The 24,337-nt window shown below is 46.6% G+C and overlaps 1 protein-coding gene across 1 annotated transcript; it reads left to right on the forward strand.

Moving 5' to 3' along the window:
* Positions 1 to 21,176: 21,176 nt before the first annotated feature.
* On the forward strand, positions 21,177 to 22,086 carry cmlc1 (cardiac myosin light chain-1). Its single transcript, XM_057018796.1, has one exon. It carries the CDS (start codon positions 21,262 to 21,264, stop codon positions 21,868 to 21,870), a length of 609 nt encoding a protein of 202 aa, XP_056874776.1. The 5' UTR covers positions 21,177 to 21,261; the 3' UTR covers positions 21,871 to 22,086.
* The last annotated feature ends 2,251 nt before the right edge of the window (positions 22,087 to 24,337 follow it).

Here is a 24,337-nt window from a genome sequence, read left to right on the forward strand (position 1 = left end):
TCCTGCAGGGATCCTCTTAATCAGTAATCAAGATACGCACAGGTGGGGGCACGTGGAGTTGAAAGCACTTGTCAAATTATCCGGAGAGTATCGATCCACCATCGATCTCCTCACACTCTCGCCCCCAGATGGGAGTGCAGGCGGGGGCGCCGATCAGTACCGCGATGTCTTGCCTGGACCAATTTTCCACAGCACACCGTCTCGCTTTTTTTTTCTCTCTCCGTGAAAAGAACAGGCAGATGACAGGTAACAATAAGGAAGAGGCTGAGCTGGTGGAGGAGGAGGCCTCAGCCCGGCTCTGCTCTGCTGGAGTCACACCAAATTAGACTTCAGTGACTCTACGAGGAGGTCAAAGACTCCACTTTGATGAGTGCTTCAAAATGATTGCGATGCAATAAACAGCTGAATAAATACTTCCTCTCAAAGCAGCAACATTGTTGCCCTGCTAATTTCTGACCAGTAATGTCTCATTCTTTTTGAAATGCATACAATGGTGGCCGCAGTTATTAAAACGCCCCACAGATCTGAAAATCCAGATTCTTTTGCCTCCAAAATGCGATTTAAAGCGAGTGTTCAATACACACGGAGCCAAAACTTTGGATTTTGCATTTTAATCAGGCAAATTGTGGCTCTAAATCAAAGGAACCGGTTACCATGATGGCCTATTTAAGATCATAAACATAATTTGTTCGGATAATAAAACAATGAAGCTAATGCTAATGTTCTCTTCATTGTTCTGTCTGCTCCCTGATGGGAAACATTTACCCATTCTCAGTATAACAGGTCTCTTGGCTGCGGGATCCCACTGTGCATCTATAGAAACCATTCAGATCAGGAGTAGGACCCCCTGCTTATCAGCGCTAATCGGTCTACAGCACAGAGGAACCACACATCTCGGCCCTCGGGGACGCAACAATGGACCGGATTAATGAGCAGCAGCATCATTCTCAGGAGACAAAAAGAAACTAAAGAACTGTTGGATTTCCCTGAAGATAAAATTCCCCAAGAAGCCCTTCTGGTCCCGATAAAGTCCACAAGAGAGATGATAACTTATTTATACAATAAGCACGGATCTAAAAGGTGTAATTATCCGACTGAAGCATTGCAGGAAGTATTGCCTTTGTTGGTTAGCAGATAACAGGAACAGGACACGAGTAAAAAGTGGTGCAGCAGAAGGCAACGGTCCTTGAGTTGACCTTCTCAGAACCTGCAGGCGCCCACACATGAAGTCAATTATCTTTTCCCCCACGAGTGATACGCGAACAAAAACCACGGTTTACGTCTACGTTTGAGTTTGTTCGCCGCGAGGGAAGAAAAGAAGAAAAAATAGAAGCTAAAAGCATCAAAAGCACATGTCTGGTGCAGACCGCTTTGTATTATTCGTAATTTTTTATTTATTTAGCTGCTGGCAGATGCAGAAAATAACATGTCAATGAATAAAGGAGGACGTTTTAATCAAGTCTTTACTATAAATGTTGAAAGTTTCGCAGCGGCGTTACGTCTTAAAGCCGGGGGGGGGAAACAACCAATCACGTCTGACATGTTCCCGTCCGTCCCTCCGTCCGTCCGTCCGTGAGACCTGGGCTGCAGTAGAAGCGTCTCCAGCTGAACCCAGGCTGGTGGCGCCGTGATATGCAGCTTCTAATAATGGCTGGCAGCAGGGTCAACCATTGTCACGCTTCGGTTCACTCGGCAGCACTTGTGCTTAAAGTTATGTAGCACTTTTGATCTGGAGTGTTGACCTCTGTAGTTCCCAGGAACTGTGAGTTCAACACAAACTCCTGATTCAGACGCTCTTATCTGCATTTGGCTCCAGACTATAGCTTCTAAAGCTCTGCTTCCTCGTCATGCGCGACATTTTGTCCCACCTCGTGTTTCGCTAGGTGTCTCTGACCCCCGCTGTCAGCAAACAAACTCTCCCTCCTATCCAGCCTCAAATCTGTCCTCAAAGCAGCGCTCCTGCCGTCTGAGCCGTAAATAAAGGCGCAGGTGTGTCGGAAGCGCCACAATTCTGCTCCGCCATCAGGCCGCGCTTTGGAAATCCACTAAGGCTCCGGTGTTTCATTTGCGGTGCACAGATTCTCTTTGCATGACAAATAGCAGCAGATGGTGATTTTTTTTTCTTTTGTGCGAGTCACAGGCTTCAATTCTTTATGTGTTGCATTTCACCTCGCTGTGATGCGGTTTTCCTTCGAGGAGGCAGCTAACGAGAGCGAGCGCCGACACCCGCAGTGGGCCTGCGGAGCACAACAACGGAAGGAAAATGAGGTGACGCCGACTGTGTGGAGAGATCTGATCACAACAAACACGCGTCGCGTCTGATTGGAACATACAAATCCAGTTTACTTTAAAGAAGCCCATACGTCCCGCCCGCTCGTTAGCATCTGGCCCTCTAACACATTAAAGAACAAAAAAAACAGTCATTTCTTCGTTGATTTACGGGTCTTTTAGAACCGTCCCTTAATTGGCACTCGGCGGTGACGAGGCCCGCGTTGAAAATCCCCTCTGGGTGATATAAAAGGTGTGTCCAAACTGTGCGTTCAGACGCAAGACTATCAGCGCACCATCTGTAGTCACTCCACAGGAACATATCCAGCACCATTTATTGCACATATGATTGCTGGTTGGCTTTTTTTTTTTTTTTCCTTTACAAGCCATCTGCTCCGCAGAGGTGAGAGGAGATTTGTGAAATGGAATACTGTAGCATAGTGATGATCTGCTGTAAGGCACAGATCTCCATTATTACCACCTCGACGTATGCTGGATATACGGGACAAATCTGTTTGTTCGTTGGATGTGGACTAACAATGGCCTGTCTGTGTGTGAATAACGGCTGGGAGGGATCCTGGGTGTGAAACCTGCGACAACGTAACACATCAGCTCACAATATTGCGCCCGGTTTCTCACAGAGCCACTGGCACCCTGAGGTGTGGGGTGGCAGCTCTGACTGAGGCGGTTTAGCTGTTTATGTGCAGATAATTTGAGTCGGAGGTTTTAAATGGCATCAAGACTGATGGAGATTACCGCAAACTGGCATCTTTTGTTTGTGAAAAGACCTCAAAGTTGGTGTTTGGAGTTTGCCTTCGTTAACTGAAAAGCCGCTAAGCGTTTCTATATGAAGAGTGAGGCGTTGGCACCAAATGTCCGACTCCATAGCGCTGGTCTGACACCAGCGGTCTGTGACCGTCGCTGATCTGGCAGAGGCAGAGCACCCGAGGGCCAGAAATCAATGGCTCGCCACGCCAGCGTCTCATTAGCCCGGAGGTGTTATGTCCTGGGCGAAGTGACGGGGCCGAGCTGTCAGATGATCGCCACCTGCTAGCGGTCCCGATCAGATGGTGGCCAGCATGCGAGAACGCGTCCAAGGAGATTTCGACTTTCTGCTTCTGAGTTCTGGCAACTTATTTGCTCTGTTCTGCTCCACCCACCGGTTGCCATAGCGCGCACATTAACGGGATAATAGCCTGGCTCGCTTTTTTTCTTTTTCTTTTAAAGCGCTTTTCTCCCTCTGTGCTGACACGCGGCTTAGAAAGAGATCAATATTGTGATTTGGGACTTTTAATTTGCCCCCTCCTAATCTGGCATGCTGCTAAGGTTTCACTTGGGGAGCACCCAGAGGCCCAGAGCCCCCAACGCCGACTGCAATCACTCGTCGTTTGGCACAATAAAGTCTTCTAAATCCTTTGACGCGTCTGACTGAGGCGGCGCGAGTTCAGGCGGCAAGCACACGGTTGGCTGATTAAGACTCGCTGACTGTTTATAACAAGTCAGTAAGACGGGCTTAATAGGCTATCCAGCTTACAGGCTCACCCTCAACACTTCTGATCATTTATTCTGCCTTTGCAGCATGATTGCCCCCTTTTCCCCCCACCCCATCCTGCATAATGTATATCCAACATCGCAGCCATACGTGCCCTCTGGGTTCTTCTCTCCGCCTTCCTTGTAGTTCTAATGCTCTTCCACAGAACCCAGTAGGCAGCTGGGATTTGTCGAGAGTGTGTGGCGCTTGCAGAACCTTTAACGTTGCGGTATGGACGCCGCGGGGTTCGAGGGTTCGGTCTGTAGCTCTACACCAAAGAGTCCAAGTTGGGGCTTTGATGGTTCGCTGGGGCCGTGCGAAGTCAGCGTGGGCTTCGTTTGTCTGGGACCAAATGGAGGTGTGTGAGTTTAACGAGTGGAGCAAGAATGCGCTCGCCACTCAAGTACGTTTGTTTATGCCAACGGTGAGACGGCGGCTCGTTACCGCGTGGCCCATCACGGCAGAGAGCCTCTCCATCAGGGTCAGAACAACCCTGAGTTTATTTCCAGTCCGTGTCGCCAACACAGGCAGCTGAGAAAAACGACTGCATCATGGACTGGCATCTCTGTCAGCTCATAACTCCTCATCCAGGACAAGAAACCAGTACGGCTAGCATTAGCATCATCGCCCACTCCCCGGACACTTGCACTAATGCTGGCGAGGGACAGAGAGTGGGTGTCCTCCTGTGTTAGAGGAACCTTCCTGTATTCCTCTAACTTTTATAACTCCAATGTCAAAGGGATTCGATGTGTTCGGCATATTGATGGCCTTTTTACTCTGTGACGGGGGGGGGGGCTTTGTGTTTTACGGAACGTCTAAGATTCAAAAGCAGCAGTATATATTCTGCCAGTCAGCCCGTTCACACAGCAGAGCAGCATAAGATCATATTAAAAGTGTGAAAGTCATACCTGAGAAGCAGGATTTATTGAAAAGTAATAGAAAAACATAATATTTATACTACGTTTTAGCCCGGATCTCCACATCCCTCTGAATAAAATCCACATCAGCCTATTTTTCATTGGTTTTAACACCATATCCCACATATGCAGAGATATAGGTACTGGCCGCTTTGCTGTCAGGATAAAATACACACTCGCATGTTTGATTAGCTTACCACGGGAAAAAACCTTGAAACTCTCATTTAAAGTGTGTCCTTAATGAGGTCGGTACACTTTCCAGCTCTCTATTCCCTCAAACAAGAGTTTCTCTTGCTCAAAATGTGCAATAACATTTGCTATTTCGGTTTCGAAAGTCTGGAGACGGCGGCTATAAGGCGCCAATTAAAGCAAATAGTGTGTAAAAATAATGACAGCCTGGAAAGGGCGGAAAAGCCACAAAGGTGATATTTGGCCATGTTGGCCTATCGTTCAATCTGACAACCCTGTTGCGCCTGCTGATGGGTTAATGAGGGGCATGCGTGGCCTGTCCTATTCCCCGCAATCAACTCACTCAAGACGCTCTGACAGGAGGCAGTTATGGACGAAAAATACGGAGGAGGAACACTCGGCGGAGAAGAGGAGGGATGAAATTGTCAACGCTCTGCATGCTAAGACAATCTGATAGCATACGTCAAAACCCAAAACTATTTTATGAGAGAGAGAATCGGGCTCCCTTGTGTTCGGTGTTGCCTTGTATTTACCACAGCATAGCAACCTCTTTGTTTACTATGATTTAGGAAGGCCAGTTTAAAACCCTAATTGTAGCGGTCCTCCATGCAGGAGCTCTGCTAATCAATGTAGCTTATTTAATAAGGGGCTTAGGAAACACACGAAAACAGCCGAGACTAATTCCCACACGGCTGGTTTCTGACAAGAAGCTGATTTAAACCCATAAAGTGTCTCCTAATCTGCCCTTCCACCTCGGGCAATCTGTCATGATTGACAGTGTGTGTTCAGTGGTAACAACACAAACATTCAATCTGGCCGCCGAGGCCCTGCGAGGCTTTTAATTCCTCTCCAATAAGTCAGCCGGGGCGTAAACCCGTTGATTACAGGTGTAGCGCTGGTTAAAGTTCAGCCTGGAAGGACGCTGCTCCCTGGCGACTCAGACACATTAACAGCCCAGACGTTCCGGGTGATTAGCATGCGTTGCTGCCCTCTTTAAAAGACATCACACAAAAAACCCCGTCTCAGACCTCACTGCTGTCAAAAAGTAGTAACCTCAGAACACTAAACATATCATGCTAGCAAGGTTATATCTTAAGGGGTCAAGAGAAATCACTTGTTGTCATTAATGAGCGCTAAATGCCCTAAAACTGTGATATGAATGACTGACATGAACTTAGTTTTATAACGACATCCCTCTCCATCCAAAGCCATGTTAGCACGTGGATGCTAATAGCAAATTAACAGTAACAAAGTGAAAAAATGCTACCATCCCTTGTTCAATATGAGTGTGATCTTTATGTGATGACTAGCATATTATCTATCTGTCTGCACCCCATAATTAACAAATTGCAATTAGCCCTCCTATAGTGGAATCATGATTCTCTCTCTCTCTCTCTCTCACACACACACACACACACACACTGCATATTGTAGTGAACCTCTGTGCTTTCTCAAACGTGCTTAAAGGATCCTGTTGTTTTTTCCCCTCTGTCATTCAGTCCATCAGAATCAGCCCTCTTGTGTCCTCCTGGCACTGACCATCACATTGTGTTACGAACACAGAGTTTCAAGTCCCCTGTTTGTCTCCCCGGTGCTGCCATCCGGCGCGGAATCCCAAAATCCAATCCAAAAAGAAATAAACAGTCCAGTGAAAGTCGCAGCTCTTCCTCTGGCAGCAGCTCCGGTCTCCCATCAGTAAAGTGACACGCACCAGTACCGGCGCTGGTGTTGCCTCCTGCCAACACGGTCTCGGTTGCCTGAAGAGAACTAATTCCAGTTCAGTCATAGACTAATAATTTAGGGGACTTTCCAGACAGTTATTTTTTATGCTAAATTATTTCTTATTTCATTTATTCCGAAGCTGAAGTCTTCAGGTTTGCCCTCCATCGGCGTTTCCTTGTGCTCGGCGTCCATCTTGGCGGCCTTGCCCCCTGCAACGTGAGCAAATTAAACCCGCCACTTCAGATCCGTCAGGACGTACGTGCTCCATCAGATTTCATGTCAGGCGCAATGAAAACTCCCTCCTAAGACAAAACGAGCATGTCACCACCAAATGAAGGGGCCATTTTTAGATCAGTGCGCAGAGACGGCGAGCGATGGACGGCCGCCACTGCACGTGGACGTGCACCTCCTTGTGTTGACTGTGAGAAGCTCAAATCTAATGCACGACATTACGTGTGTTTACATGCACGCCAGAAAACCTAATTAGTGCGTGCGCTACATTTGCCTTATATTTTGCTGGTTTAGGCAGAAGCGTCCCACCGAGTTGTTTGCTAACAGTCTGTTGTGTGTGCCAGAAACCCGTAGGAACCTCAAAGTATTTCTGGATCGACGCGGATGCTAATTTGAGTTAACACGTCAGTAAACTCGTCTATTGCGACTGTTGATCTAGCTTTGGCTGCTACGTCGCTGGCTTACTGCTTTACGTTGTGGTGTGACGTAAAAGGTCAACCAGTGTAGCGAAAGAACAACAAGGTAAAACAGTGGAAGTCGCCACCTAGCGGGGAGGAGGTGGTTTCACTCCACCATGATCCGACTAAATTGTGTCAATTATTCACGCCAATCGAGCGACAAGTGTAGCCCAATTTCAAAATGCCTGTGAACATGCTTAATGATAGTTTGTTTGTTGCTAACTGTTAGCGGTCAGACCAACAGGTTGCACCACATAGTGCCATTCATCCAGTCCAGTAGAGAATCGGGTTCTGAGGGGTTAACGTAATACCCACTTCACTCACATTTATCAAAACTAAGCTAATCTGAGAGCGCAAAACCCTTTGTTTCGCAAGTTTGATGATCCAGCAAAGTGTGGCAAGATTAATCTGTTTGTTGAAGAATAGCAAAATATGTTTATGTGAGTGGATTATCCAAGTCTGGGGGGTCCAAACACAGGAAGCAGTGTCCACCTACGTTTCAGCGCAGTGTTTCTCCTTTGCAACATGCTGACATGGTTGTGGGTAGAGATCTAAGCTAAACTCTAACGAGCTCATCTTTTTTGAGAAATACCTTACAACATTTGTTGTGCGTCGTAAATGATGATTATCCCCGAGAAGAATTAAGACCTGTTTAATCTGTTTAATCGCAACAGCTGAACCAGACAGCACCGTTAGGCAAACGGTGATTGACCAACCACTGATTTAATCCCTTAAAAACACTAAAATAGTGCTGATTTCTATAATTCCCCACCTTTGAACAGCGATGCTGCTGATGCTGCGCGGGAGCTGATAAGTTCTTATCAGTCTGACTTTAGCTTTAATCCAGCTTACTGTGCTGCATAATGAACAGTCCAAACACTGGAGTTATTCACTCGGACACGTTTGAACCAGACACGGGAGGTGGTGGGGGGGCTGATTTTTAAATGTTGATTCTTCAGAGCAGTGCTTTTCACTTTAACTCCCATCTACAACAACATTAATAATTTATAGCCTGCTTGGTTGATTGGTTTCCCGGGGACCGGCATGAGTCCTCCACTGCCTGCTTGCATTTTGGAGATGGCCACTGGTTGACTACCAAAAAACAAAATAAAAAATCAGGAACGTTATGACCCTTGCTGCACAAAAGCCAACACAAACATCCTCAACCCACACAGGGCTTTAAATATCGGGCGGTGAAGAAGTAGGAAGTCGGGAACGCGCACCGCGACCTGTCCCATTTTAAGTCATTTCAGATGGCGTCGAATTGAAAGACAACAGCGGCCAGGTGCCCTCATACGGAGGCGTTTTCATGCTCTATGAGGGCAGACAGCACCCAACCACGGTTAATCCTGTCAGCAGAGACACCAAGGTGCTCTACTGTCAGCGTCACCCTGCAGCACAGGAGGATAGAGGGGGAAAGAGGGCAAACGGGGCAGATATCTGCCTCTGATTTTAGATGTTGCTCTTCGTTTTCACAAAATCTGGAAATCGCCTATTTTCCAGTTTTGAAACGTTCTGTCTCTCAAGAAGAACATGTTTTATACTCTGCCTTTTTGTCAGACGAGTAATTATTGTGGCAGCTCTGAATAGCAGATGTGTTCCAGGCTTGTGGAGAGACAGTTATCATTTCATTTACAACGGTTGCTAAGTAACTGAGGTCACACTTGCGCATTTTCATAGGTTATGTATCTGTTCACAATGATGTCCCTGAGCGCTACAGCGGCTAAGCTACTTCACCAGTTAAATCTGACTATCCTTGCGTGCACATCAACAGGAAAGGAAGAAAAAAAAAGCATTTCAGTTTTACTATCTCCCTGCAGAGAACTGGGAGCAGCGAGTGGAACGGCTACGTGAGCTGCATGGCAGGCTCAAAATCTACCTTCGGGCAGAGGCTGTCAACATCTCCACCGCAGAATTACAGATGACTAAGGAGTTCCTAGAATCCCGGCTGCCTGATCCTCCATGCTAGAAGAGGGCGGTGCCTAACCGTGCCTGGTGAGTCGGCTGCTGCCCCCTCAGGAGTCAATCCCTCATTATTCATGGCTGATGTTTATTTTCACCAGAAGCCACGCCCCCTTTCCCTTCGTTCCACCTGGAATCGATTTCATTGGCTATCCCCGAGTGGGAGGGGCTTATGAAGCACCTCCACTGCAGCCCGACAGCAGGGGGAGGCAAGATCGACGCGCAGCAGTGAGCGATCGCATTAAATAGACGTTAGCATTAGCGTTTTAATTACTGCACTTTATTTAAGGACAGGCTGTTGACTTAAGCAGAAGCGAGTGCACAGGACGTGCGGAGGCAGCCGCAATTTACTGTTATTTAGCAAAAGGTTAAAGCAGGATGTCTGGCTTTGCAAAGAGAGAGGAATTATGCCCAAAAGAGAAATGGAAATAACCACATATTATATTTATTAACCAAAACTACTAGATGCCACCCAAAGGTCACGGCGAGCTTCGGGAGGCAGATGACTGGAAAGAATGCAGCGTACACAGCAATTGTTGACAGGAACTATAAGCCAATAAGCAATTAGTTGAAGGTCAAGAGGCTGAATTTGCAAACCTCAGGGACAGGCCACTTGATTAAATAAAGGAGGGAGACATTCTTTGTCCTTCTGGCCTGTTAAAAGCATCTGATAAGCACTAACCCAATGATTAGATATGTTTGAGGTCAGGAGCAGGAATCAGATTAGGGCCAGCGGATGTTTGGAACAGCTCCGATCGCCATCTCTCCAGGATAGAAGTGTCGGCGGCAACACAGCCACCTGCCACACCTACCTTCTGTAGAAATCACCTAGAAATGGTGGAGCCCCGCCCACCTTCAGCAGAGGATTCACTGATATATTATTAAGCCTTCATTTGTTCCAGACCTGTCGAGTCTGATCCCAGAGGCCGGATTAAATAATCATATTAGAGGTATGAATTTATGCCCAAATGTCAGCGTTACGCCCATTTCGCCTTGATGCTGGTCAGCATTTGTTGCGTTTAACAGTAACCTTTGAGGACAGGAGGGATGGAGACACGCTCAAATATCAATAACACGTCTTCCCAGAGCGCCCCAGCTGACCACCAGACTGTGGCAGGAATTCCTTTTGCGACTTTGGCGGTAAAGATCTGCAATTCCCCGCAAAAGTCCGGTGTTTGACAGCGACAGACAACATCGGCCGTCGGCGGCGGGATGGGGGAGGGGGGGCGCCTTTTGATTGATTGAGTTATTTATTTTGAGCAGTCTGCTCGACTTTCTTCATTTAATTTGGCCTGGAAGCGTTCCTTTTGCTTGACTCCGGCGCCTGTCGCAGCGTGAAGCGTTGCATCGTGTCATCGAGTAGGAAAGTAGGAAAAGTAGGAAATTCTGACGACTGTTGCGATTCGTGGGAGTCGGGGAGAACTTCACACTCAACCTCATTAAAACAAAACACCACAGGCAGGAGTGAGTCAGAGAGGAAATCAGCTCTGGGAGGAAAAACAGACCAAAGTCGGCTTTGCTGGGATCGTTCCAGGTGTTCGGAACAGTGCAGATATATATGTGTAAGGGATGTGCAGGGTTTATTGATTTTCTAATCACGCCCGATACAAGCTAATACATCAGCGTACGCGCTCAGCGAGGGTGACGCCTCAGTCCTGCGAGCCGCGTCGAAGCACTGACACGTTATTCTCCCGTGGGGGGGGGATTAGCTGGGATGAGAGTGTGAGGTCATTACATTTCAAATGTACCTGGCTGCCATTATCATCAGCTACGTTCGGCTGCCACCCCTGAGCTCCCCCTTCCCCCCCCCGCATGTCCTTGGACCTGACAGGACATTTGAAATTCGGAGCTTTATGGTTCATTTTTAACGGCGTTTTAGTTCCAAATGTTCATGCTCACAAGTGTCTCTTTAGGTCCTCCATAAAAAAATACCCTCACAATATGAATGATGCCGTTTCATTATGCAACTGCCCTCGTTAAACTGCCATCTTTATGACAATAGGCCTGTTTGCTTGATAGAAATGGTAAAGTTATCCGATTCCTGGAGTTTGAGGATCGTTTGATATTTGTGTGATCGAGTAAACGGCCAAATATTGATACGGCGAGTCTGAGAAATCGGATTCTCCCATCCAGATTCCTTCCCACTCTTCATGTGTGCCTGTGTGGTTCTGTAACGCCCCGGCGTGAGCAACAATATCAGGCAAGTGCAGAGGTCGCAACGTTGTCAGGAGACAAAAGGGGACAAACACGTCTCTTCAGGCCTACTCTGAAAGGAATCCAATAACTGGACTGAAACCCGGACATCTTCCGTTCATCGCGCGTCCTCCCAGTTATGGGATTTTATCTGGGGTGACACTTGAGGCGGCGCGGATGGGAAAGGAAAGGAAAGGAAAGGAAAGGAAAGGAAAGGAAAGGAAAGGAAAGGAAAGGAAAGGAAAGGAAAGGAAAGAAAGGAAAGGAAAGGAGCAGCAAACTGAAGAACAGCCTCCCTTCAATCTGCAGATGATGGAGTGGAAGTGTGAAAACCATTAAACTGGAGTCCACCTCTCACTACTGCTGTCACCACTAATCTCCTGTGAGTTAACGCTCCACCACCTAGATTTTGTTTCTGCCATTTCCTGTTACGCTCACTCCCCCTCCGCCAACCGTCGTCACAACATTGTGACAATTTTCAGAGGGCAAATTGCATCACGCCAACACAGAAACCGACACCTAAATCACCCTTTAAGTCAGACAAACGGATGCTGCCGCCTCGTAGAGCCGCGCTGGTAACCAGTCAGCCGGACTTTAAATTCATGCCTAATCACCGGCATGATGACATCATTATGTGAAAGCAGCACGCGTGACTAACAGGGCCGCGCCGACACTCCTGCCCACGCCGAGTCCGAGCGCGAATTGTCGATTTGCCTTTCTATTATCAGTTCCAGCGTGAAGAATCCTAGGGCACCTGAAGTGGACGCGAGTGATTCAGAGCAGCCGCCTGACTTAGAAATGGATTGCAGGGACACGCTGTCAACAAAGGACGTGTCATTTCGGGTCAGGAGGCATATTTTGTATTTTTTCGTCTGTGTTGCAATTACGTTTATTTCTTGAGAGGTGGCGGTTTCCCAGTCTGGGATTTTCCCCGCCAGAAACACGCGGCTGTGTTTGGCGGATGTTTTGACCCGGCGGCGCTGACCTGGTGACATCGCCCGGGCTGGCTAACCTTGAATCTCTGACAGTTCCATCGATCGTTTCTGCTGATGGATTAAACAGATAATGTCTCCGTGGCAACATTGATTTCTATCCATTTATATACATGAAAACATTATCAAATATAGGCTGGTGTGCTCTATAATGTGTTTCATCTCCTAAGTGAACCTGCTTTCCCCATGTCCCTGGGACCTACTGCACTTGAATGCAACACTGGGAGCTCATGTCCATGAGTGGGCTCCAAGCACAGGAACATGTTCAGTCATCATTAAAAAAGGAAAATATCAAGTCTTTGCTTCTCCCAGCTTTCACACAACCATCCCAGAGTTTCTGTACATGCTTTCACGGTGATGTTGTGGTTCTACTGGTTGCTCGCTTGCGCAGGGCTGTCGGTGCTCTTTGGATCGCGTCCAAGGGGCATCTGGTTAGCAGAACTCAGACAGATGTGCATTTGCAGCTTAATATTGCGCCACCGTTTGTCGTGTGCAGCCTTCTGGTGAGCCGTGAATCAAGTTGTAAGAATAAAAACAGTGAGGCTTTTGATCACTTTTGGCTTTAGTGGACCTGGAATTGAATAAAGAATGAGACCCAGCTACTGCTGAGGTTGATGTCATTATTATGTGATTTTGGGAGGGGAGGGGTTAAAAAAATGTAGCACGCTGTCCAATGGTTAGCACCAGCGGTGATATAAATATAAATACAAATGAGGTTAGGATGCTAACCCCATGTTTGTGAGTGTGTGTTTGTGTGTGTGTGTGTGTGTGTGTGTGGGAGGGGGGGGGCAGCTAAGTGTATACATTAATTACCGTCTGAGCAGCTCATTTGTTGTAGCGTTCAGCCCATCGGCTGCGCCGTTGGCATAAGTTCAGCACTGGGATTGTTGCATGGCGTAGTGTGTGTGTGGTGTGTGTGGGAAGAAAATAGTTCTCTTAAGACAGGAAAAAAAAAAAAAATCCCAGTTGGAACAAAAAAGAAGTCTTCATGTGTGCACATGTAAACAAGGTGCATAATCACTTTTTTTTGCATTCACCATTCAGCTCCCACTCCCTATGATGATTAAAGTCAAGACAGCAACTCCGTATGTTTCCATATTTATTTACCATTATCACGACCAGAGACTGTCAGCGCTCCCCATAAAACCACATATCTTGAAGTGTTATTTTGTGAGAAAGTGCTGCAGTATAATCAAAAGTCCCTTTTCCATCACATATACGCCACAACAACTTTGTTTACAACATTTTCTTCACCTTTTGAGCCCAAAGGTTTGTGTTGTAGCAAAATCCGCAGAGGTTTGATGGCTGCCAGAGCTCCTGTAGTAAATGAGGGGCTGCTTGTTGCGCTTGCTGTTAGGTATTCATGAAAGGGTTCGAGGGGCTGTTGCTGGTGGGGGGGGCAGGTGTGTGTTTTCCAGCAGGGTGCAGCGTGGCTGTATTCTTTAATGGAGCTGACATTTATTATCAGGGTCTGCTGCGGAATCCTGAAATGGGCCGAGCCGCCGGAGTCAGACCCTACCGGCTTTGGAGTTCTCTGGAGATGGAGTTGTTATCCCCGGAGATTTGAAAGTGCTCTCCCAGAAGTGAAGCTCGTTCTCTCGGCGGTGCGCCGCAGAAGCTGCGGATTACTGACCGTGACAGTGAACGGTGCGGCGCTCCTGCCGAGACACACCTGTTCTTTTCGTTTTTACCCAAAGAACTTATTTCTAGTGCGCCGCCTTCCAGTCACCGTTAGACTGAGAGTGAATACATGTTCGACCATTTTCCCATCATCCCCGTTGGTGTTAATGGTTATTACTACAAAGGTAAGACCCCGGAGGGCACGGCCCATAAAACTATTCCAGATCGAAGCCAGACCGCCCAACAAACCAGCAGACTTTTGAGGAAAAACATAAAAATGTCAACAGTTTCAAAAGGGAGGGATTTGGGCACTTTTATCACATTTTGTGCTCTTATAGAGAAAGTCAGGCAGCTTGTAGTGATAGAAAAAAGGGCCCCGGGATGGATGAAAGAGCATTAGACCATGACAGAATACCATTTAAAGTAAGTTTGATGCTTCACAAGATGCATTTTTAACGATATAAAGACACATCTGTCATTATTTTCTCTTAAGATCCTGATAAAATGCGGACTTGTGCAACGCTGACGTCTTCTGTTGGGCGTATGCTAGCCAAGACACATGCCAACGTTCAAACAATAAATCCCGAACATTAAGAGTCAGCGGAAGTGATTCTGTCGCCACTGGAGAGTTTTCAGGACACCAAAGTGAAGGACGCAGCGCACGACAGAAACCGCCGACGCAGTTTTCCCCCCACAGACGGCGGATATTAGCATCCGACGGCACTACCTTGGTGAGGTGTAAAATCCCAGCAGGCCTCTGCATCTTTCATCATCATCCCCGTCCTTATTTATGCACTCATTACATGTTGATGGAGTGGGCCCAGCTGTTACTCATGAATACCATTTACTTCAATAAAGAACGAGCGCACGTATGCGGGTGATGGAGCGCAAGCACCTGCCAAAACTGAAAGGCTTCGTCAGCATCACACACATTTGTTTCACTTGCTTTGTTTCCCTTTTGCGTAATCAGGGCTGCGTATCTGTCACCGGAAACGTGTGAAATCCTTCCCTGAAAGGTAAATGTGTCAATACCAACGTGCTAAAAGATGGAAGGTGTTTGATTTTGGAGGGAAATGAAGAAGAAAATGTCCCAATAAACCTTCATTTGGTTGTTTTACCATTTTGAAATCCGTATTTTCAAAAGGAATTATGAACAAGAACTTTAATTACTGAGGGGTTTTGCGGCGGGGGAGGGGGGGGGGGGGGTAGAAATGTGACACTGTTAGATTAACCTACAGTCCAGATTTCATGCTACAGTCCAGCAGAAGGTAATACAATTCATTGGCACAGATGAAGCAATTCATTTACTTGTTGGATAATTAAAGTGTTTTATCTTATGTGACATTTTTAATGTCCATCTCCTTCTTGGTAAAGGGCAGGAGGACTGATTAGTTTCCATTAAATTTATGACTCTCACTCCTCAAAGATAGTGTAAGCATGAAAGATTGACGACAGAATTATAAAATCTATCATCAATGTAATAAAATCCTGCAACTGGATCATTCTGGATGCGATCTGCTTTGCCGTTTTACAGTTCATAATTTATTTATGACAAGAAAAGTTCCCGTCTGCTCCAGACTCCATTTATATCCAACAATATCATTATTTAAGTCATCGAACAACTAATCCATCTCATTTACATGCGATAAATCACAGAATCCATATTTCTGCAATGACAAAATAAAGAGGAACGCTGCCGTCTTGCTCCAGTGACACCATCAGTCAAATATTGTCTCCAGAAAATATAGCAGAACTTTGCCAGCGGGACACGTCTGGGGTGAATTAGAGTTTATTTGTCTTGTGTTTGGTGCATCTGTAGTGCAACGCTGCACCAAATGTCACTGTTTCCAAACCCAGCATGGTTCAATGATGAGTCCAAAAGCTAACCACTAATCCTAAAATATTCACAATGCTCCATGTGACTGCTTTTTCCTTAAATGTTCTGTTGTCCTGAATGCTAAATGTTAATAAGTTATCCTGCTAACAGCATTGTTTTGATCCACCTTTGCACGATCAACAAGAACTGCCCACTAGCTGTTTTGGCTTCCTCTACTGTCCCTTTTCCACCAACATTTCCTGGTAATTATTTACCTGGTACAAACAAACATCCTGTAATCTGTTTGGTTTGTGTTTCCACTGCATCTCAAAGTTCCCAGGAAAATGGATTTTAATCAGGATGAAGACAGTGGGGGGGGCTCCCTCTCTCCTCGCTTCAGCTTTTTCTGCATTAGTTCCTGGGTGTGGCCTGCATTTACCTCCACTAGCTTGTCATCTGGATCAGAGTAAAATTCAGTAGCTCATTTTATGAAAAAACAAGAAAAAAAATAAAAATAAAGTTTAGTTTCTCAGGCAGATAATGAAAGGACTTCGAAGGCATGTTTGGTCCACTTTCGCCGGGATTAGGGGCTTGAATTAAACATACAGACGCTCCAGCTGAGAAAAGCACCTGGTAAGCTTCGAGGAAAACATCTCATAAGCCGGTGTGCTGCTGGGATAAACAGGTACAAGCCATTCTGAGACACGCTCCAAACACGGCGTCGGAGGCACGTCAGGAATAGAGCGGTCCAGCTGAGAGGATTCTACCACCACGCCAAGTGCTGCAGATAATAGGGGGGAATAGGGGGTGGGGGTGGTGGAGGGATGAATGGCCTGGAAACTTCCCTAATCTCCCCGTCGAAATTCCAAACTGGCCTGGAAAGAAGGTTGCATAGCAATCATTCTTCGCGAGTGGAGAGGGGGGGGCTACTGATCCCTGGGCTATTGTTTGCTGCAGACAAACGTAACGATGACAGAGGGGAACCAAGCGGCATCTAAATTTAGGGTAAACAGGATGATGGTTTGGTGGGGATCAAAGTGACGGGACCCTCGCCTGAGTGAACCTGCTCCACACGTGCTGACGTGTCCTTATTTAACTGACAAAGGTCAGCTCCACAACTGGCTCCATAAAAGACAATATTGTCTCTGCAAAGCCCCCCCATCCTGAAAATAAAGAATCGATGTGAAGAGAGCACTCAAAGAGCAAGCGCATCATCCACCGCAGACGCGCCTTTTAATAGAAAGACGTTCAAACGCCTCACCTCAGATGCAAATGGAATACAAGTTTTCAGCAGCAACTTTTAAATGTTGTGTTTAAGAACATCACACAGTGCCGCAAATTGACTTCCCCGTTCCACTGGAGGAACCTCTTTATCGTGCTGTAAACTTATTGTGTTTTGATTAATTTCAAATTGCACGCCGTGCTTCAGTAGAGTGTGAAATGCACTTGTCCTTCTTTTTTTCTTCTTCTTCTTCTTTTTTTGCGGTTTTTCAATTTCTCTGATTGTGAGGAGGAGTGTGGGGCAAACATGGTGAAGGAACACACGGATGTCTGCTGTAATTAAGCGAGTGAAGTATTAGAACAGGCAGTGCCTTCAACAGTGATAATTCATCAAACATGGTCTTAATTAAACTGTTTACACAGATGTCTGCAAGCTGGATGCTGCTACATTCATTTATTCTATAAGAAATTGCCATTATTACCTCAATCACATACATTTATGTTACTTCTAGAGCACTTTAGGGGTATTTCCAAATGTAGAAATGGATCCCTTTTACTGCGCTCTCCCACCGACACCAGGCAGGCACTCACTCTTCCTCCCATCTGAGCAGAGACAAAGAGGAAGTGGTCTGGCCATGGTTGTTAATGGCCGTAAACAAAGCGGCGTGACAAATATGTGAAAATATGGAGCCTGTATTTATTTAATGTTGTGGTTCTTTTCACATGGCGTCTCACAGACGCACACTGATGCCGTCTTCCATCATTTGAGGAACCGAAAAGGTGAACTTTGCAAAGTGTTCCTTGGGTGGACACTCTGAGAGTCCTGTGGTTCCACCAAGGGCGCCATCCTGGACCCACTTCAGCGTTAAAAATAATCATAATCTTCTCTGAATGTGATGGCGGGGGATCTTCCTCTCTGGAAGTGAGATGTGCAGTGGGCCCGCTTACAGAAATTCAGAGGTGGCCTGGCGCTGGGGTGGATTCCTCCCAGAGCACAATGTAATCAAAGTTAGGGGATCATTGGTGGTATTTTCAGAGAGGGGCTTCCATTCACCTAGCTTAAAGAGTCATCCCAGGGGCAGCACTGACGTGGGGGGTGCATACCTGGCTGTCAGCACATAATTTACTCCAGAACAAATGCCAGATGCTAGCGGTTCCATCCACAACACAGAAAGAAGCACTTCAGACTATATTTCTGTTCCCTGACAATAATGGGAATTTCTATCCCATGTGCAATTTAAATGGAATTGTTCCCCACAGTCACGAGAGCACCAGGAGAGGGTCCAGCACTGCTTCCCTTTTTAGCCGGTTACCATCGACTCGCTACAGTCTGAGTCACATGGGGTCGTGGCCACAGGGGGGAGGACGCAACCACTGTCGCAAATTCACAAATGCTCTCCTTTATTAGCCCGGAGCGGCCTGCCTCCGTCATTCCCAGCGTTATCTCCTGGGATTAAAAGCTTGCCGTCTTTGACAGCCTTCTGCTCGCCTGGCCACACAGATAAAAACAAACACGCTGAAGACCACCAGAAACAGCCACGCCTGGACCCCCTCATCAGCCGGCCCCTGGAGTTGGAGGGATCTGACCCAGAATAAAAGCGGGGATTAGGCCCATACTCGTTTTTCCCCCCACTTTCACTCGGGAATCTCAGAATAACTGCTAATGAAGAGCTCTTCCAAACCACTGGATCCATTTTAAAAATGGTTTCTTCACATGGAAACTGGTTTCTGGTAGACTGAGACAACGGACACCGATTTTATAGTTAAACTGACCCATTTCTGACTCTTAATAATATTCTTTTATGCTCGGCGAAACAGTCAATCACTGGAAGTGTGGAAACGTTGTGCTACCCTGATTATTCGCACTGTCATTTTATAAGACCCTCGCCGGCGTCCGCGTCCGAAGACTCCTGCCTCTCACCTCCGACGCCATCATTCACTTTTGACATATTCGCTGTTTCATTTCCCGTGTGTCACATTTCATCAGGTAGAAGACACAGAGACGCTGATCAGAAACAAGCTGTTAATCAATGCAACGCACTCTTGTCGAGTAGTAGTGTGTGTGCGTGTGGGGGGGGGGGGGGGGGGGGATTAAAACCCTTAGAAAATGAGTGCGAGGAAGCGAGAGACCTGGAGATAAGCAACACGACAACTGACGGCCCTTAAAAGAGGCTACCGGTGGAATTGACTGCAGATGTTGAGAGCAGCAATGGAACGGCTCAATCATGGCCAAAAGAGGGGCCTGATTTCAGCCGAAGAGAGAGAAATCTGCTCCGCCGCGGCCAGCCAGCGTCGCATCTGTGCACCCCGGCGACAGCTTGACAAAGCTTCTGCCTCAGAGTTTGCAAAGATGTTTAAGCTGCAAAACAGACTGCAATGTTTACTTTTCCTCCCGTCTTCGGGACCGCCACAGTTAGGCTGAGACACAGTAGTTCGGGGGTCGTTTTGGGACAGATTTGAATATGAGGGGCTCTCAGAGGTATGATGCATTTGTTGCACGTATGGGATGGAGATGAATTTGAACCATTTTGGCAGCCGGAACACTGGTCATCAAGGCCGCTAAGTGAGCCGCTGAAGTGAAAAGGCTAAGATGGAGCCCTTTCATCATTCGCCTTTTATTCAGGAATGGCCATTAGGGGAAAACTGGGGGTCTTAAATAGAAAATATGGTAGTTCAGTCCATTTAGTCTTGCAGGTCTAAGTCTCTCGCCACCGCATGTGCGCGTGTGCACACCGATGGATGACAAATTAGCTGTCAATTTTACTAGCCGTGTGACCTTAAAAGCAAAGAAGGGAGATAATGATCTTAGACTAAGGACAACTTTAAAGGCACACACACAGATGCACACACTGAAACGGCCCTGTCCAAGGACGTCAAACTAGAGACTGACAGATCAAGAGGGGGCCGGCGAGGGGACGGAGGAGAGCAAATGCGATTATGGCGCGACGGGCTTTAGCTGTCTCAAACCGAGTTGATAAAGGGTGATGCCGGCATAAAATTAAAATCGCTGTGATTAAAATTGTGGCGCGGAGCTGCACTTCCTATATAAGAACAGCCTCCCATAAATGAAATGAATGTTTTGTTGGTTCATTTATCATTCAGTGAAGGGTATTACCGAGCAGCCATCTACATAAAGCCAAGTGACATATTACCTATTTATAAAGTAGACACATAATGGAATTGCCTTGGTCGCATTCACCTTGTAACTATGCAAGTTTCACTGTCCCATGTTGTGTGTGGAAACTCCGACACGTGCACGGCCGTCATGACCCTACGGGATCTCTGTGGTCCGGATTATTATTGGCTGTTTTTATTGGTATTTCTTTAGCATTTATAGGCTGGCATGGCCGACCTTCTCGCTACACTCCAGTACATCACCTTTAATAAAGCAGTCATTTCAGGATCCGGGAGAGTCTGCCAGCCCCCCGGAAAGTGTGGCCCATCGTGTTCAGCTGCTTGATGGTGGCAGCGAAATTGATAAATATCATTTATCTGTGAAATGATTGGAAAAAGAACCTTTATGCGTCGTTGGGCACTGAGACCATCCAAACACATCCATCACTGAAAAATGACCCCGTTCGAAAGAGAAAAATCAAATCAAATCCAACCTGCTGCACGGGCTCGCCCTCCTTTTCAAATGGGAATATGCAACACTTAAAATATCCCCTAATAGCATCAAATGAATCGATCTATCCTGCATGAAATTCTGAAGCATCAGCTACAACAAAGCATTGTTCAATAAAAGCCGCGATTCCCAGACTTTCCAGCAGTTAAGAGCCAAAAGCTATTTTGGTCCTCGTCCCTTGCGGGCTTTGTCTCTGGCTGTGCTCTGATCCCTTTGTCCATCAGAGAGACAGAGAATTTCCAGACTAATGCAACTGGACCCTCGCTAATGACAGCAAATGGCCCCGTCGGCTAGATGACAGCAGCTGAGAACAATATTTAATGTTGACATCACTTGCTGTGGGAGGCTATATTAGGTTTCTTCCTTTTATAGGTGTGCTGGTAGAATTTGCTATCGTGTTCCCTGGTCAAAGTGGGTATAAAACCTGGGGAGGGTGAAGCGACCACCCGTGCTCAGGAATCACTTCCGACCTCTGCTTGTTCCTCAGCGAGTTCCGCCACCTCCCGTGACTCCAACATGCCGCCAAAAAAGATCGAGCCGAAGAAACCGGAGCCCAAAAAACCCGAGGTCAAGAAAGACGCGGCCCCGGCTGCCAAGCCGGCCCCTCCTCCGGAGCCACTCCCCGAGCAGCCCAAGGAGCCTGACTTTGACCCCAAGAGCATCACCCTCGAGTTCTCCTCCGACCAGATCGAGGAGTTCAAGGAGGCTTTCACCCTGTTCGACCGCACACCCACCGGGGAGATGAAGATCACCTACGCCCAATGTGGAGACGTGATGCGAGCTCTGGGCCAGAACCCGACCAATGCGGACGTGCTCAAAGTGCTTGGGAAGCCTCGGCCGGAGGACATGAGTACCAAAATGGTGGACTTTGAGACATTTTTGCCCATGCTGCAGCACATCTCCCGCAAAAAAGACCAGGGCAACTTTGAGGATTTTGTGGAGGGGCTCAGGGTTTTCGACAAGGAGGGCAACGGCACCATCATGGGGGCGGAGCTTCGTCATGTTCTGGCCACTCTGGGAGAGAGGATGACGGAAGACGAGGTGGACAGACTGATGGCCGGACAGGAGGACGCCAATGGCTGCATCAACTACGCCTCCTTTGTAAAGCACATTCTGTCTGGGTGAACAGGATGTTTGACCCTAAAGACATTCATCTGACCTCCGTCACCTTCTGGATTTGCGCGCTGGAGGAGAGAATGCTCCATTCTTTTGATGCCAGAAGTTCTGACCATAATGACCCAAAGACCTTCGATTAGTAAAATAATTATTGGAGTGTCAGTAAAATAAGAATATGGACATCCAAAAAGAAAACCTTCACTAATAAAAGCAACATGATTACGAGCTGCCTCACAAATGTCATTTCAGTACACTGCTAATTTGAATATAGGGGGAAAATATGCAAATGTATGCCGGATTGCTGATAAAACAGCTTATTTTATGTCTATTCAACTTTTCACATCAACCGTGCTAATGTGATTAGGGAAAAGTATTGTGTGGACAGTGAGACAAAACAACAACAGAAAGAAAACAACTGGGATTTGGATGCGTCAGAGAACGGAACAGATCGCACTCTTTTCTGCTGAAGACAAAGGCCCTTTGAGCGGACGTGCTTGTTATTATTGTATGGGAGGGACAGCTGCTGCGACGCCAGATATGTACCCGCATTCCTGGCACATGCACACACGCGTGCACGGCGTCCACTTTGACTGATGGGAGACAGGTGCCGATGCCAGAAAGGTCAAATATGGTTAGCTCACATTGATTACGCCGTGAAAACAGGCACAGTTTTAAATATTTGAACCTTCCGAGCCTTACGTCATGTTTGCACAAGGTACCTGTTTCTCCTACAGTCCATGAAAGCATCAGGAGGAAGGTTCAGCAAGATTTACAGCATCTCTGCTTCCCAGTTTCAGAAACCCAGCCCCGCTCATCTGTGTCATCTCTCTTTCTTACAACAAATTTCAGATGGACTCACACTGCTGAAAACATCACGGCCGTTGATATACAACTTAATAACAGTTATACCAGAACTGAACTTTAAATCTGACTGCAAGGCCTTGGAGCCAGGTTTAGAATGCATGAATACTGCATTCAGCCATGAAGGGTATTAAAACTATGTCAAACATCCAGATGGTCTTTCTTTATAGTCATTGTGGGAATCAGGAGTGTGAAGCTACTATATATGATGGGATGTTATAGGAAAAAATGCCAAAAACTGTTTCAGGAGGAGAGCGATTTTAGAAGTGGACCTAAGTTTTAGAGTCACATTTGCTGAGATGGTTTGATTTGATGATGAAGTTATCCCTAATCAATCATTTAATGAGATTTGATGTGGATAAAACCCACACAGGCTGACTAGACAATGACAGAATTGTTCATAGCCGGAGGAGGAGTTAAAAAAAAGGAAAATTAGAAATGTATCTGCTTGAAAACAAACCCAGCTCCCAGACATCTGCCGCATCAAAGTGAAACAGCGAATCCTTCCCTCCTTTTTTCTCCAGTAAATCAATTTTAAAAAGGCCGTAATCAAACTGTCTGCATCAGAGTCTCAGTTCACTGGTTCCCGAACACGCCACGGGGCAAACCCGACCCATCTGAGCAGAATAACTTATAGTCCTGCAACAACTCTTAAGTCGAATCATCTCAAAGAGATTGAATGGTTGCTCATTAGCCTTGTTTTGAGCGGCAGCCTTAATATTTGCAACCGAGCTGTTCCCTTTCCTGGAATATATTCAATTTTTTAATATGTTTGGCAGCAGCTGCGCGGCACCGCAGTGTTTGCCTAATAGGCGTTTACTTTCACCAGTCATTTTCGCTTTATTTGCTCTCTGTTCCGAGAGAATTTCAGACATCTGAAGAAGTCACTTCAGTGCAAACCGACGTCGACCGCGTTTAGGATGGAGAATATGAATTTATGCGCCCTCCGCAGCAAATATGCAGGTTCGGTGCGCTTCAGAAAAAAATAAATCAGGAATTAGGACATCAGGAAGATGGATTGTGCAGTTAAATCTCAGTTAGACAAAAAGAATTCTGCAAACATTGATTTTCTTTTTCACTTTTTTTCCCATTAAATGCAGCTTCGGGTTTTGTTTAGCTGTAAATTAGATGGTTGTTGTAACCCCATAAAGAAAAACCCAACTGTACGACATTCCTCTGAATTTGCAATTACAATAAAATGTGTAATTATGGCATTTTGAATTCATCGGTTATCTTTTGGGTCAGTTATTTTTAGCTCAGATTGAGCACGGAGATGGAGCTAAATAGGCAGAAGTGGCACTTAATGTATGCAGCTGTCACGTCCATGTAAAGGAGGGTTTTTAGTACACTGGGCAAGCGGCTCCATAACCGTTTGAAAGGCGGCCAGTAATTTAGAGCCATCCTGATTAATCAGCAGCTGGTGGCTTTAAAGTCTTTTGTCAATATAGGACACTCTTGGCTGAGAGGATCCAGCAGTTTGTGCCTGATCTGAGGTGAATCCTGCACTAAAGGTGGACACGAACGTGTCCTGTGGTTTCTGCAGTGCTGGTTTAAAGTCAGCTTTGTTAAAATGTCAAAACAGCTCAGGAGCCAGCGTGGGTGGAAATACCAGGTC

The sequence above is a fragment of the Takifugu flavidus genome, chromosome 20, assembly GCF_003711565.1.
Source record: "Takifugu flavidus isolate HTHZ2018 chromosome 20, ASM371156v2, whole genome shotgun sequence".
Taxonomy (NCBI): Eukaryota; Metazoa; Chordata; class Actinopteri; order Tetraodontiformes; family Tetraodontidae; genus Takifugu; species Takifugu flavidus.